Source organism: Fusarium verticillioides, chromosome 1, assembly GCF_000149555.1.
Source record: "Fusarium verticillioides 7600 chromosome 1, whole genome shotgun sequence".
Taxonomy (NCBI): domain Eukaryota; kingdom Fungi; phylum Ascomycota; class Sordariomycetes; order Hypocreales; family Nectriaceae; genus Fusarium; species Fusarium verticillioides.
Window position 1 is genome coordinate 5268300 of NC_031675.1, and position 14327 is coordinate 5282626.

The 14327-nt window shown below is 49.3% G+C and overlaps 3 protein-coding genes across 3 annotated transcripts; 1 reads left to right on the top strand and 2 right to left on the bottom strand.

Moving 5' to 3' along the window:
• Window positions 1–262: 262 nt before the first annotated feature.
• FVEG_00347 (1-phosphatidylinositol-3-phosphate 5-kinase) lies at window positions 263–7920 on the bottom strand (the record flags this gene model as incomplete). The annotated part of the gene is made up of 3 exons (XM_018886794.1): window positions 263–365; window positions 418–1022; window positions 1075–7920. The coding sequence occupies 3 exons, from the start codon at window positions 7918–7920 to the stop codon at window positions 263–265; spliced, it is 7554 nt and encodes a 2517-aa protein (XP_018742433.1).
• A 1232-nt stretch (window positions 7921–9152) lies between these two features.
• FVEG_00346 (hypothetical protein) lies at window positions 9153–11876 on the top strand. Its single transcript, XM_018886793.1, has one exon. It carries the CDS (start codon window positions 9401–9403, stop codon window positions 11624–11626), a length of 2226 nt encoding a protein of 741 aa, XP_018742432.1. The 5' UTR covers window positions 9153–9400; the 3' UTR covers window positions 11627–11876.
• On the bottom strand, window positions 11785–13693 carry FVEG_00345 (BolA protein). The gene is made up of 3 exons (XM_018886792.1): window positions 13102–13693; window positions 12936–13042; window positions 11785–12673 (listed from the first exon to the last, which is right to left on the bottom strand). The coding sequence occupies exons 1-3, from the start codon at window positions 13198–13200 to the stop codon at window positions 12460–12462; spliced, it is 420 nt and encodes a 139-aa protein (XP_018742431.1). The 5' UTR covers window positions 13201–13693; the 3' UTR covers window positions 11785–12459.
• Window positions 13694–14327: the final 634 nt, after the last annotated feature.

Consider the following 14327-nt stretch of genomic DNA (forward strand, 5'->3'; position numbering starts at 1 on the left):
AGTAGCCATACTCTATTGATTTATGCATGTCTTTTATTATCCACATCATGCAAAGCCTCCTGAGTTGTAAGCAAGACCATCCTTTCCCTGTCCCCTTGAACGAATGCTCTGGTAAATGATCCCAATAACGATGCTGATGCTTGCTTGCTCGTACATGAAACAAAAAATACAGTTCTTTTACGTTTATACCGGCCGTTGCGAAACATGCGTCTTTTTCTTCGTTTATCTCATTCGCATCACACATAACAAACAACTCATACTCTCAGCGGAGCAACTCGGGCTCTTCGAACCTAGCGCGCCCATAGTAATGCGGATACTGAGGGTTGTTGAATAGATGCCAGCAGTTGGGCGCTTGCAAGATGTACCTGATGACAAGTAAGAATACGAACATCTATAGCCATCCTTTCTTGTACATACCTGGCCATAGCCTCTCGGAAACGGGACTTGTATTCCTTGGGACTGGTTACGGTAGGTCGATTGCGGCCACCACCTGCGAATCCACGGTCCTTTATCCAACTCTCAAGTTTCTTGTCCCAAGTGTAAGTGCGGATACAGTCAATGATGCCAACCACGAGTTCCTTGCGAGCTTCGTCAACGGCAATCATGAGCGAATAGTCCATCACATTCTGTCTTGCCAAGAACAACGTATCATTCCAGACAGAGGCGCGCAAGAGCTTCTTAGAATGCTCTCGTGCAAAGAGAGGTGACTCATAAATGTACTCGACCATGTTTTCATCAAGGAGAACCTCATTTTGCTCTCCTGTTGATTGAATCTTGCGGTTTCGCATTGAACCTTTGAGGTCGAAAATTCTTGTTGCCGACCGGTCGTAGAAGAGGTTTTCAGTGATAAGGAGATCCAGTTTGATGTCAGTTCCTGTTGCGGGGTTCTTGATGAACACCTGGAAGAAGCCGAGCATCTTTGCGATGACAGATGGGAGATCATGAAACAGTGCCTCGGCCATAATGTTAAAGTATCCAGGCGCAAATCGCAGGAAAGCTGAAGTCTCGATAGGTGAGAGTGACTGGGTATTGTTAGTCGATCTTGGCTCGAATAGAGAATCCACACAAACTTACCTTGAGAACGAGGCGATCATCCAACGTCTTCAAGAAAACGGACTTGGTCTTGCCTCCCTTCGAATCCCACTTCAGGCATCGCGAAAGAGACTCGACAATACGTTCTGCAACACCACACTTCCTCCTGAGGGCATCAAACTGCTCTGCATAGAAGATCTTGCAGGTCATGGTAGCAGAGCCTTCTCGGAATTGGTACTTAAGATGGGTTCCTGTGACGCGAAGAAGACTCTTTTCCATGTCCGTTTCCGACACCATCCAGTCGGTACCATCTGAAGGCAGTGACTTGGGCTCGGCCTCCCCGCCGCCCTCAACTTCGCGCTGCATAACTTCCTGTGCTTCTCGTCGAATATTCGCCAGCTTGCCCTTGTAATCGTCGCTGTTGAGAGCTAGTGCAATGACTGAGCTTGGCTCATCCTCCCGCACGATGATGTCGGAATCAACAAAGATATGGTCGCTGGGATTGACCGGATATTCGAGCTGGTGCCAGCCGCTTGCACCTCGTTCAGCCCAGAAGTTGGTGAGATACTTCATCAAGCTGGTCTTTTGATGCTTGGGCAATTCCAGTGGAATGTCGCTTGCATCAACAGAATCAGCAATCTCTTTGATGTCGTGCAAGTACTCATCTGGCACCGAGTGCTCGAGATCAGTGGTACGTTCTTCGTCTTCTGAGAATGTCTGACTGGTATTTGCAATGGTGTGGTCGTCATTCTCTTCCTTTTCTTCCTTCTCCGTTATATCTTCTCCTTCTCCATGTTCTGCCTTGTCCCCACGCTCTTGGTATGGCTCTTCACCCCCTACTTGTTGGCTTGGGTTTCCGTGCTGTTGTTCCTCAATGCTCGCCGGCGGCTCAGCAGGAGTCAATGGCTCAATGACCGACTCTGGCTTATGATGCGAATCCGACCTTCGTGAAGCAATGCTGCCAGCGCGTTTACTGGCTTCGCGTTCAGCAATACTTTCCGATGGCGGGCTTGGCTCGTCAAAAGCGTCGTTCACATCGTCGTATACCTCGACAATTGCTTTTGTGGTTGTTCTCGGAAGCATGGCTCGAGGTTGGCGCATGCTCGCAGCACGCTTCTTGCGGTCTCGGATACGCTCTTTCTCGAATTCTCGACTAAGCTGCTCAAAGTGCCTCGCCAGTGTTGAAACCTTGGACTCTCTCTTCTTATGCACGAATCGCGGAATTCCTGACGCGGTTGCTTTGCCTCTATCCTTCAGATTTCTCAACCCTAGGCGATCTGAGAGCTTCTTATCCACTTTGATCGACCCCTCGGTTGTTGACTCGGACCCCGTGCTGTCGGGAGGATTCGTCTTAGTTTCCTTGATGCCAAGACCCTTGCCGATTCCTGACTGAGTCCTAGACAGTGTACGAACGGGGTGGGAGGTTGCTCTAACCATTGGAGGCGAGACGGCTTGCCCAGACTTACGAGAAGGTCCGCGCTCGTTTGTGGGAGTAGGGATCGCAGATGGGCTTGCCAGATAGCCCTGTTCCCGCCTCACCTGGTCAATTTTATCTGATAGTGATGGAGCGGGAGAAGGAAGTGCTTCAAGAGGAGACGGCAGTAGTTCGGTGGGCTCGGTAGACTCAGCGGGCTCAGTTGGCTCCGCTGGTTCATTTGCTTCAGTGGTCTTAGGAGGCTCAAGGGGGACCAAGTCGAAAGCACCGCCCGATGCCCTTGGTGTTTGTTCAGGGTCAGCAATGGGGGTCTCTTGATCGTCCTGATCTTGGACTTCTTGGCCTTCTGGTGTTTCGTCGCATTGAGAAAGCTCGGGAGGAGGATGAGTTGGTGTTGAGGGAGTGCGCGCTAGATCCAATGGCTCGACTCTTTCAATGGCTCCTTCTGCAGGGATCTCAACTTTACCATCTTCATCGGGAACGTCCTTATCATCGACAGGCTTTGATGAAGTGACACTAGCCTCCATACTGGTGTTGTCGGTGTAGTCCGTCGGTTGGGTGCTCTTCCCTTCTTCCTCCGTGAATGTTTGGGACGGCCGCTCTTCGCTATCAACCGTTGAAGGCGTGCCTTCATTCGAAACTAGCGACTCCTTTGACTCATTGTCTGTAAACATCTTCTTCAACTGCATGATGGTCAACTGGCGCATATCTTTGTCGCTAAGGAAATCAGCTTCAAATTTGGTAAACGCCTGATCCCATTCCCCAGCTTTCTCGAGCATCTCTCGGACGATACTGTTGAAAGGAACCACTTCATAATACTTCGAGTTGACGTAAATATCTTGCAGTCTCTTGACGATGGTTGGGAGATCCTCTTTTGCTTTAGCAGTCAAACGGTCGACTTCAGATTTGCACAGGTCCGCCTTGTCGGGCAAGACACTGTCAATTCTGATACACATTAGCCTCGATCGGACCGAGGCCATGAACTTGGCCCATCTCTCTTCCATTCTGACAAAGATCTCATTCTTGAGCTTCAAATCATTGGTGACTTTCCAGGTGATTCTTGCTCGTGGCACAACGATTTCCAGTAGATCGATAGGATCCCAATGAATGCGAATTCTTGCATCTTGAAGACTGAAGTACCGAACGTGGTCCCGGTGGTGGTCATGGGGACATTCGTGCATGCCTTTCATCTTCAATCCCCGGCCCCAGAAGAGGAGCTCCAGGTATTTGCCAAATGAGTATTTGTAGGTGGCTTCCGACATAGGTCTTTCTTCGGTATCCTTCTTACAAATCTTGCAATAAGTCCACATTGTAATGCCATCATAGTCTGCCAAAGCAGAGTTGTTTGGCAAATTCTCGACAAAAACTGTGATTCGAAACTGGTCATGCACATAGGTCCTATGGTGTTCCATCATCCTGCGTTCGCAGCCGTTGGAAGTGCAGACTTGGTTCATGGTGTAGGCGAGATCTTCAACGTATTGACCCAAGGTGCAATCAGGATCCATACCAGTGTCAATATGCTGCTCATCGTAAAAGTTGATGGCAACCAAAGAGGGCTCAGTACATGGGATCTTCGTCTCTGTACAGACAACAGAGTAGAGGACGACAATGTTCTGATGAGAATACGGATCGAAGAGGTCGAGATTGCCCTGGATATAGGTTTCCCACTGACGAGTTTGGGTTTGATAATTGTATAAAGCCTTGTCATACTCTGCATCGTGAACAGCTCGAAGGATCTCCATAATCTGTCGTGGTGCCTTTTGGCCAATCGCTTCGACCATCTCGGGTTTGATGAGTTGGAACTTTTGAGGTTCTGATTTTTCTGAGTCTTTTTCTTCATAGTAGTCGTAATTACGCAATCTGCGCAAGTAGAGCAATCTTCTCTCCTGCTCGCGGGCCTTCATTAATAGGTATGGTTGTGTGAACTTAACATAGGGCGAAGCAGAGAGGATCTTGGTTTCGTACTTGGCCACCATGTCACTATAGTAAGTCGGCATAGGGACATCGTCTGGAACTTGACTGGTTTGATCCTCGGCAACAGGATCGGACTGCTCTTGAAGAGACATAAGACGTGTGCGTTCTTGGGTCAACTGGCCTGACTGGTTCAATGAACCTGTGTCGTCAGTCTCAGTAATACTAGCGCTGTCCGCAGTTGTTTGAGAGGGTTGTTCACTCTCTCCTAGCGGGTGATTTACCACAACAGCTGGGCCATCTCTCGAGTTATCAACGCTATTGACACTCATAGACCTCGCACTATCGCCACGGAGCTGCATAGAGTTTGTCATGGAATCTCCGCCTTCTGGAAGTTCAATCGACTCATCCCTCAAAAGGCTCGATTCAAGCTTCAGATTGTAGACAACATAAACCATGAATTCCATAATATGCTTCACTTTCGAGAGCACTGTGCTGTTGGCACCCCTCAGCGCAATCGTGCACCCAAGCTCAGGAGTACAACCGGACAGAAAAATATATGACTTTTTGCGACCCGGGTAGTCATTATTCACAAATGTCCTAACCTCGAAACTAGCACATCGTCCAATCTGAACGGGTAATGCCAACATGTCAAGAGACGATATAATGTCTGTTTCAGCACATCGTGCAACTGCTTCAATAACCGTGTGCTTAACATTGTAGGCCACTGAAATGTTTGCGTCGGAAAGATACTGCAACGCAACACCGGATATGCTCTTTTCAGCAAGAAGCACTTGAGGGCGGAGATTCGTGATTCTCTGGACGACAACCCGTAGAAATTCTTTTTCTTGCTCGATGACAGGTTGCAAGCTCATAAAGTGCTGTTGATGTCTTTGGTACTCAATGGGAAAAGTGACAAGCATTACTCGTGGATTGGTAATCCTACGAGGCATACTCTTGAGGGCCAAGTTCTTGGTGAAAACTACACCAGAGATGTAGGCTGTGTCACCGGGCTTGCCTCCTGGTATTCTCTTTAACTTGACATAATGTCGAATATCCATATCTTCTCCCTTGACGACGTCTGGGTCCACATCATCGGTTGCTTGCAACAGGATGGGAACAAGAGCCTTTTGCCACGCTGGGGGATTCGAAATCTCTGCATCGTCTAGTAGCTGGTGTAGCAACTTATCAACGTGTCTCAAACTGGATGTGTTGAGCTCGACTTTAGGGGCCTTCTTGTGTTGCAAGGAGTCACTCCTGGTGATCTGGTTTGCACTTTGGTGAGGTGTATCCAGTGAGAAGAGCAATTCTGAGGACTGAGAAGGACCTTTGAACACGCCGGACTTTGGGCGCGGTGATGGCAAGTGATGCATACTGCCACTAACGTTGCTAGTGTTCCGTCGCCTTGGTGGCCGACGATATCCGCCCAGACTTCCAGGCAGCTCATCGAGGCCACCTCTACTCACGAAGCTCATACCGCTGATGCTCTTTTCGCCTGCCCTATGGCGATATTTTCTATTAGCATTTACGTATGGTGTAAGTTCTGACTTGTCGTCACCAAGGCTTCCGGGTTGCAAGTCGCCTGTCATGGTGGTAAACAGGCTCATTTGTTCATCTTCACTTGACTCATCGGACATGTAGTCGGCCAGCTCCGGGTCGATGATATTATCGTCGTGGAAGGCAGGAAACTTTGGCTTCTTAGCGCTCTCATCATCAATGCCACGTCTAAAAGGTGCTCTCTCTTCCGGTGCAGGTTTGAAACGGTTCAGGAAGCCAGCATGTTTAGAGTGATGTCGTTTATGGCCTGCAGAAGAATGTGGCCTTGCACTTAGTGATTTGAGAGACCGTGAAGAGCCTGGCCTACTCAATTGGGGCGCGTCGATCTCCAGAATGGCTGCAGTACGAGATTCTCCAAGGCGGCGAGTTGCAGGTATAGCCATCATTGGTGTCGTCACAGGTCTCGATACGGGTCTCGAGTCTTCTGATCCTTCGGAGGCAACCCCAGATTCGTTATCTCTCGGCTTAGACTGGCTTGCGCTGCTGGGGCTTTTCGCATGATTTGCGCCGAAGAATCTTGGCATAAACGATTGTTCATCTCCAGAGTCCTCTGAACCGCTTCCATCGAAACGTCTGGTGATGACTTCGAGACATCGCTTACAAACGCGTAGCGAACCTTGCACACCGAACTTCTCGCCTGAGATCACAGTGGTGCATTTCGAATCAAAGATGCATCCGCAAGTTCTGCAATGATGCTTTCTCCTGAATGCACTGAACGGCGTCTGGCAGAGGAAACACTCCTTGACAGTATCATCTTTCATCCAGAATTCTTTGCTCAAAACCTGCTTACGCATGCGAGTGAGCTGCGCATTCACCTGTTCAGAGGCTTCCTCACTACTCGTGACAGTGCCGGGTATTCTGAAATCGCCCGAAGCCATCTTTTGTGGTTTCGGGTTGTTAGAGAAGGAATCGTGGCAAACAGAATCATGAGCAGATGTGCTGACGTGGCTAGGCTCAGCAGTTCCCCTGTCCAATGAGGAATCTCTCGAGTTTTGGCCTCCAGGGGATCTCGACCGGCTGATTCGATCGATAACAGCAGGCTTCCTTCTTACACTGTCGGGTGACAGTAACGACGAGGTGACTGAAGGGCTACGAAGACTTCGGGTCTGCAGCGATGGTGTACGGTGGTGTGTACTCCTGGGACTTGTCGGACTTTTGATACTTTCGTCGATACTTGAAGTGTCCTCACGCTTAGACCTGGGGGGAAGCTTGCCATCTTTCATGTCGTACAGACTGGCCGATGATTCAGCAATCGTTAGATGCGCTTGTAAATCTGCTCGGCTGCTGGTACTCTTTCGGCTCGATCCGACGCCGCCACTGTCCTCAGTGCGGATGGTGGTATGACTAGGATCTCTGTGTACCGTAACAGGGGCGATCGTAGGGTCAGCGGCGATAGAGCTGGGTGCCTTTTTGGAGAAGCTTTGACGGTTCGTAGGGTTGGACTTCTGGTTAGACATTAGGCTGATACTCGATGGCTTGGATGACTGTGCTTGCGGTCGAGGTTCGATATTGCCGCCACTTTGACTTGTAGATGCCCCATCATTGGGTATGACCTGAGACGAGGACGTGGATAGTGAGGCGCCGGTGTCGGCTCGACTAAGCGAGCCGATAGAGGCCTTGGAGCCATGATTGGCAACAATCGAGGTTCTTTTGGAGGAAGGCTCTGACCTTTCTCCTGATGGTTGTTCCTGGGGTGATTTGGAGGTGCCTCCGCCACCTACAGCCTCCCTCAAACGACTATAGAGTCCACTAAAGCCTTGTTGGACTAGATCGCCTGCTATTCCTTTGTTTTCTGAGGTTGGTGCTGCTACGGGAGGCGGTGCGAAGTCGTTGAAGGTAGTTAGAGTCTCACACTGGCTAGCGGATGTGTGTATCTTGTCTAGGGCATGAGCAAGTTGCCCTGTAGAAATCGAGTTGATAGAATCGCGGCGGTTACGGATGAGAGAGCTTGTCGATGCCACGGAGCCGGATCTGGGCCGCGACATGTTGAGAACGTTGTTATTCTGAGAATGGGCTGGCAGATCCAGCGTATGAAAACTCGAAGCGACTTGAGCAATGAGGTTGGAGGTCGGTATATGGATGCACGGCGATCGTCAACAGGAAGGCCTTAGAAGTCTTAAGACTCAAAGCATGTGACGTTTGTCTGCTTCGAGTTGCTCAAGCAAACGCAGCAGCCACAGTTCGAGTATAGGTTATCAACAGCATGGTGATCCGACGAACTTTAAAGAAATGGGTAAAGCACTTGGTGGACGGACGGGGAATGCAGAGTGGAAGCGACGAGTGGTGCGGAGAAGTCAAGGTCGATCTTCAGGGTTTCGCAGATCGGTGAAGCTGTTGTGGATAGGCAGACGAAACTGCAAGAAACCCAAGGTTGGGGTCTCTCGTCTTGGAAAAGACGGAATGGAGCGGGCTAAGGTTAAGGTAGTGCAGACAGGCTCTGATAGCGGATAAGGCAAGAGACAGGAAGCAAAACGACGAAAGGGCATCAGCTGGATGCTGGATGCTGCGGCGCAGAAGGAATATGCTATCCCGCACAGCTAATCACTGCTGTACGTGGTGAAGATCCAAGGTCGAGAGCAACCTTTGGGCATCTGAGATGGGCGTTTGAATGCGTGATGGCGTCAGACCCTTGCAAGGCAGCCGAAGCCTGAAGCCTGGACTGGTCTACGGGAGCAAGAAACTTTGAGACATGTCATGGGATGTCAAAATAAACTCAACAAAAGGTATATCGAGCTTAGGCTAAATCTACCTTAGTCTTTTTGTCACTAAATATTAAAGTCCTGAGTTTTCTTTCCTCCCCTAGACTGTTAACGACATGGGGGTCACCGGTACATGCAGGTCTCGCTTGGGTTACTTTTTTGCTGTTGTGGAACAGTCAACGTTGGCATGAGTTGATTGTGTCTTGATGACCATTTCAATGCGATATATGACTCTCCCTCAGTAGGCAATTTTGCTTGAATCTCACTTAAAATCTCCTACAAAATCACTGTAATCTCGTCGTCTTCATCCTCCGGTTTGCGTCTATCGAGATCACCAACTTGAGCCTCTGAGCACAAACGAACTAAAAATTCCAAGTACCGATGACTTGGCGCTGATCAAGCACGAGCCACCCACCTACCACACCTTACAAAGGACCCCGCAGCAGCTGCGAACACGGCCAGACGGCCCAAAATTACCCGTCGCGTCGCGCTGAATTTCGCTTCGATTCGATAGACCTCAAGCTTTCAAGAAAGCATTTTCACTAAAGCTTCACTCTGAGAGGTCCATTGTTACCTCGCACAAAACTTTCTATCTGCAGAAGGAAACCCGCCATTCATCCATCGCATACGTCGCACGTCTCGAAAACCCTATTCTTGCCACACACCTTCTTCCGATCTCTTCGCCCCGTCGTACAGAATCCTCATCGAAGCCGCCCATGTAACATCCACACATCGCGACCGGTTGCGGGCAATCTTTCGCATCCCAATGTCTCCCAAATCGTCCCCTGATCGGGACATCACGGAACTTTTCAGCCGGCATCGCGTCACAAACATTCCGTCCGACCAAAGGACACTGCTCGAAAGACCAGACTCGTGGGCTGTCGAGCTAGAGAATACGCCCCACGGCCTTTCGCATCTTCCAGGACACGTTCTTGAGACAGTGAAAGCAACGTATATTGCTAACAAGCACACAACCCAAGAGCGTACTCCGATCCCCAAAAAGCGCAATCGGAGTCCTACATCATCACCACTTAAGAAAAGGCAACGTAATGGCATAACGAGCACACTTAGATCCGACCATGCGAAACCTCCACAATCATCCCCTGAGCGTGCTGTGTCCTGGTCTCCAACGCCGGAGCCCACATCCTCGAAAGACGCGGACTGTATAGCGGTGGCCATAGTCGACCAAAACACCCAGTCATCCATTGTCCACGAAACACCAAAAACAGGGCCGGGCTTCGGACACCCACAACGGCCGACACCAAACCCAATCATAGAGAACCCACCTTCTTCCGGGGAGACTGAAGACGACTTGGAAACACGGATTCCTGATGCTCAGCCTCTTCACAATGGCTCCGTTAGTAAATCGGCAGTGCGGTCTAAACCGACTGCACCATCTCCGCTTTCCACCCAAAGGACCATGGCTACACCGCCATGCGCTCAGCCGAGCAACACAGCTCCAACGGTGGTGCCAAATACCGTGTCCGCGAGTAAAGAAAGTTTCCATGAGAATAAGAGCCCGAAAACTCGTCGAATAAGGTTCAAGCCAGTCATTGTTGAAAGTCGGAATAGGACGAAAGGTCATAACGAAAAAGATCGCATGCCAACGACTATAATGCCCCCAAATATAATACCCCCAAAAGTCGTCGACGATTTAATACCAACATCATCTGATTCTATTATTCCATTCACGGGCATACCCATCACACAAGAGTCCAGAGATATCAGAGAGTCAATCGAGATGAAGGAAGACGAAACGATGGACCACGCGGAGGAAGTTGTTCCCTCAACTAACTTCCATGGTTCAACTGCAGATCGTCCGGTTGTCGACGGTACTGACGAGAAGCCAAGTGACGAGAGCAAGGCGATACAACAGCCGACCACGTCTTCCCGGATGAGTTCGTCAAAGACGACAGCAGGAACGAATTCACAACCACAGATGAATGACCAAAAGAAGACAGAAAAGTCTCCTGCTCCTGCGCCACTTATAGCGCCAGGCGCTCCTCTGGAACCCTACGAAGCATTTATACAACAATATCCAGATTACCCTGGTGAAAACGGCGGTGACAAGTTGCCCGGGACCAAGTCCAACTTCATTTATGCTTGTGTATACCTCAACTACCTACGTCCAAGGAAGCAGATTCGAGACTGCCTCTATGACGAATTCATCCGAGCTTATCCGTGCTCTTATGGGGAGTACGTCAAACGCTCCCGTATGCAACCTATGGTTGCCATCAAGTGGTTTAATCAGCAAAAAGGGCCCTTGGTATACAATAAATATCTTGTGAACAGGGGCAACTTGAGCCATATCCTCAGATCGTACCCGGAGGAGTTCGCACGCGCGAATGAGCTGGTCTCCAACAAAAGCGAAGATGATGGTGGCGGGGATGATCTAATGATATATACAAGCTCAGAAGACGAAGGTGACTTTGATGAGGACGACAGCCAGCGTTCGGTTTCACCATCTCACCATTCTTCGGAAAGGGGAAGCGTCGAGTCACCACAGCCAATTGCAACTATCGAGGATGATATGGAAATCGACCTCCCTGAGATTCCGTCTGCACCTTCAACTTCCAGCAAAGGAAGGCCATCATTGGCATCGACGAATGATTTGGAGATCGTCTCGAGGCCTGTGCCAATGGCGAAGCCCATCACTCCCGCACAGTCGAGCATCAGACGACGGAACCCAGTTTCTGAGAGAAAGCCAGTGCAGTCCTCACGAGTTCAAGAGATCTTGACTCAGCCTCCTCCACCCACTTCACCCCAAATGCCACAAACTTCAATGTTACCGCCATCCACCATAGGAGGCTCAGCAATCAAGTCGGCGGCTCCTCGACATTCACAGTATTTCAAAAGAATATCCGAGGACCTACGGAAGGCAACACCAAAGCAACGCTCAGCAAAAGATCTTGAAAAGCTTCGAGAGCATTTCAGAAAATCGAAAGGGACAGGGGCGCAAGATCGTCGAAGCAGCAGTGGCCGGTTTGAATAGAATCGCGGATCGGGAAAAGCGCTAGGATCGAGATGACGAGGAGTGATAGTCATGTCGACGATCGAAACTTTCGGGGGAGGCTAAAGCGTTTGTTTATTATTCTATCTGATACCCAAAATTGTTGTTGAATCTGCAGAAATGCCGTCAGCAACATCCTCATGACTGTATAGTATTATTATATCATCAAGTATCACAAGCCATGAAAGGTCCATAGACTCAATTGCATGAAAAGAGATTGATTCGGTGGCGGAAAGAACAGTCTATTGTGCGTGGGCAACATGTCTATGGTAAGCCAAGTAGCTGGTTCGACTGAGAACCTGGCTTGATTAATGAACTGGCAGCATGGCGATGATGCAGAAGATGGAAGTATTAGAAAAGAAATAGAGTCCTTGGTGTCCAGTTGCCTTTCCTCGTCAAGATGCTCAACTTCATTTCTCCCATCATTCCGTGTAACAAGAACAAGATTTTTATCTTCGCCCCCCACTGCCAGTCGTCGTCTCATTTCCACGAAGGGGGGGTATCATACAATCTTGTGTTAAGTTTTTGGGTCCCAATCAATTTTGTGTTGTGTCTTCACTCCGTGGCACGAACTGCTCTCGCTGCCCATCCCTTTTCGACGTTGGTCTTTTTCGCCTTTGTTCCTTTTTTTTGTTCTGCTGATCCCAAATTGGTGATGTTTTTGGTTTTGCTGAGAGTAAGGGTAAAAAAAAAGAAATCTCGGAGTTGGTAAGCCTTGAAGTCGTCATTCTGTCATTAGCGGTCATTATGATTTTGATTTGTTTTCGTGTCCGTTTTTTTTTTTGTCTACTGGTGAAGAGAGAGTGATGTTGTTTTCACTCTTCCTCAGATTCAGCTCGGGCGGCACGGGCAGCGGCTTCGTCTTCCTTCTTCTTCCTTTGGCGGGCTTCTTCCTCGGGAGTCATGGTGCGCAGCTGGAGGGCGTGGATGCCGTTCTCCTGGGCCATCTCATCGCGGAGAAGGGCGTAGACCATGCGGTGACGGGCAGGCTGCATCTTGGAGTTGAAGGCGTCGGAGGTGATGACCACGCTGTCACGTGTTAGTTATGCATTGCATCTTGATTGTGAAGTTGGGTTGACCGGGGTATGTGCAGAGGAACGGTGTGGGTGAGTGAGGAAGGGTGTGAGTGAGTATGGGGTACAAGAGACTGCATTGCATGACAAGAGTGTCACGCGGGATGAGATGAGATGAGATGAGATGAGGCGACATGATGTGATTCCAAATTGTGATGAGATGAGAAAAGGAGGTTGCACAGAAGTCGGTTGGCAGTGACAAAGAGCGCAATTCTTACCGAAAGTGTGTCTCGCTGGAGGTAGTGTGTTCCATGGCCTTGTGGTGCGAGTGAAGATGAGAGTCATTGTAGATCTCGAGAGTTTGGGGGTTGAAGGCCGCGGTGATCTAGAGGGAATAGTCAATGGGTGGTTTCGCCGAATATGCACAATTGAGATCTCTCTCACCTTGGCTCGAATAAGATCCTCAACGGGAGTGTTGGAGTTGCTCATGGTTGAGAGCTGTCGCTGGACGCTCGAAAAGCCGAGCGCGTATCGTCGAAACATGAGGTATGGCGGTCTGACAATAGAAGAACGTAGCGACGTCCAGGTACAATTTTGCGCAATGTCGACTGAAAACTAGATAGAGTCGACAAAGGCGAAACAGATGCGACTATTTAAAAAACGAATTGAGTCGAGGCCAACTCGGAATTTGCGGGCGATATAATAAAGAAAGAAAGAATAGAATCTTTCTTGTCGGGATCCCAAGTGGAGCGGTAATGGATCGACAGGGCAAGACGAAAGGCTCTGGTTGGCCTTTGGCTGGTGGGAGCTTGTGAGGGAGGTGAAGTAGGTTTTTCTAATGAGGTTCCCGAGTTGTCGGTTTGTCCGCCTCTTTAAGCTTTAGGTTATCGGTCTGGCTCTGCCCCCAAAAATAACCACACTGTGATTGTCTGTGACGTGACAACTGAAAGCAGAAACAGGAAGGCAAAAGCGAGAAAAAAATAGCAAACAAGAGGCTTTGCAGGCGAGACGAGACGAGACGAGACGGAAAGTGAAAGGTTGGAAATACAAGTTGGAAGAGGCGGGACAGGACAAACTGATATACGTCTCAAGATATGGACGGGATATGGGATCTAGAGAAGCTTGGACTAGACTACCTACTAACCTAGGTATGTACAGTACATTCTATGGATGGATCAGTACCTAAAGCAAGTATCTAAAAGTGGCGGAACCCGTTCACTCTTTCATGAAAAAACAAAAACGCATACACTGGTTGTGATTTGTGAAATTGACAACTCAGGGCGCCGTTGTCCCGTTTCGGTGTGAAGTCGGTGTAGGAAACAACAAGCAAAAAAGGAACAAAACAACCAGAAGCAAAGACGAAAAAAGCCACCAAGCAAGTCACAGAGACAAAGTATCCAATGTACTGCACAGTACAGCACTGTAAGGTACAGGCATCCCCCTTCTAAACATGTTCGTTATTCCTTCTACTGTACCGTGAAAAGCGCGGGGCATCTAACTTACTAGCTGCGTACACAGGTACTGTGCATTCATTTTTACCGTCTTTCCATGAGCCAAAGTGGCGGACAAGTTTTTCGATCCATCACATCGCATCACATCCCTACAGTGCAACACCCCTGAAAGCCTCTTTTTAGCAAATGATCAGCCGCCAATCTGCGTGTCCGTCCAGA

What these genes read in the sequence shown, in the direction of transcription:
- FVEG_00346 (XM_018886793.1), top strand. Translation starts at nt 9,401, where the DNA reads ATGTCTCCCAAATCGTCCCCTGATCGGGACATCACGGAACTTTTCAGC.
- FVEG_00345 (XM_018886792.1), bottom strand. Translation starts at nt 13,200, where the DNA reads ATGTTTCGACGATACGCGCTCGGCTTTTCGAGCGTCCAGCGACAGCTC. An exon ending in AGGATCTTATTCGAGCCAAG is followed by an intron (nt 13,043 to 13,101) that starts GTGAGAGAGATC and finishes TATTCCCTCTAG; the next exon opens with ATCACCGCGGCCTTCAACCC. An exon ending in TCCAGCGAGACACACTTTCG is followed by an intron (nt 12,674 to 12,935) that starts GTAAGAATTGCG and finishes AACACGTGACAG; the next exon opens with CGTGGTCATCACCTCCGACG.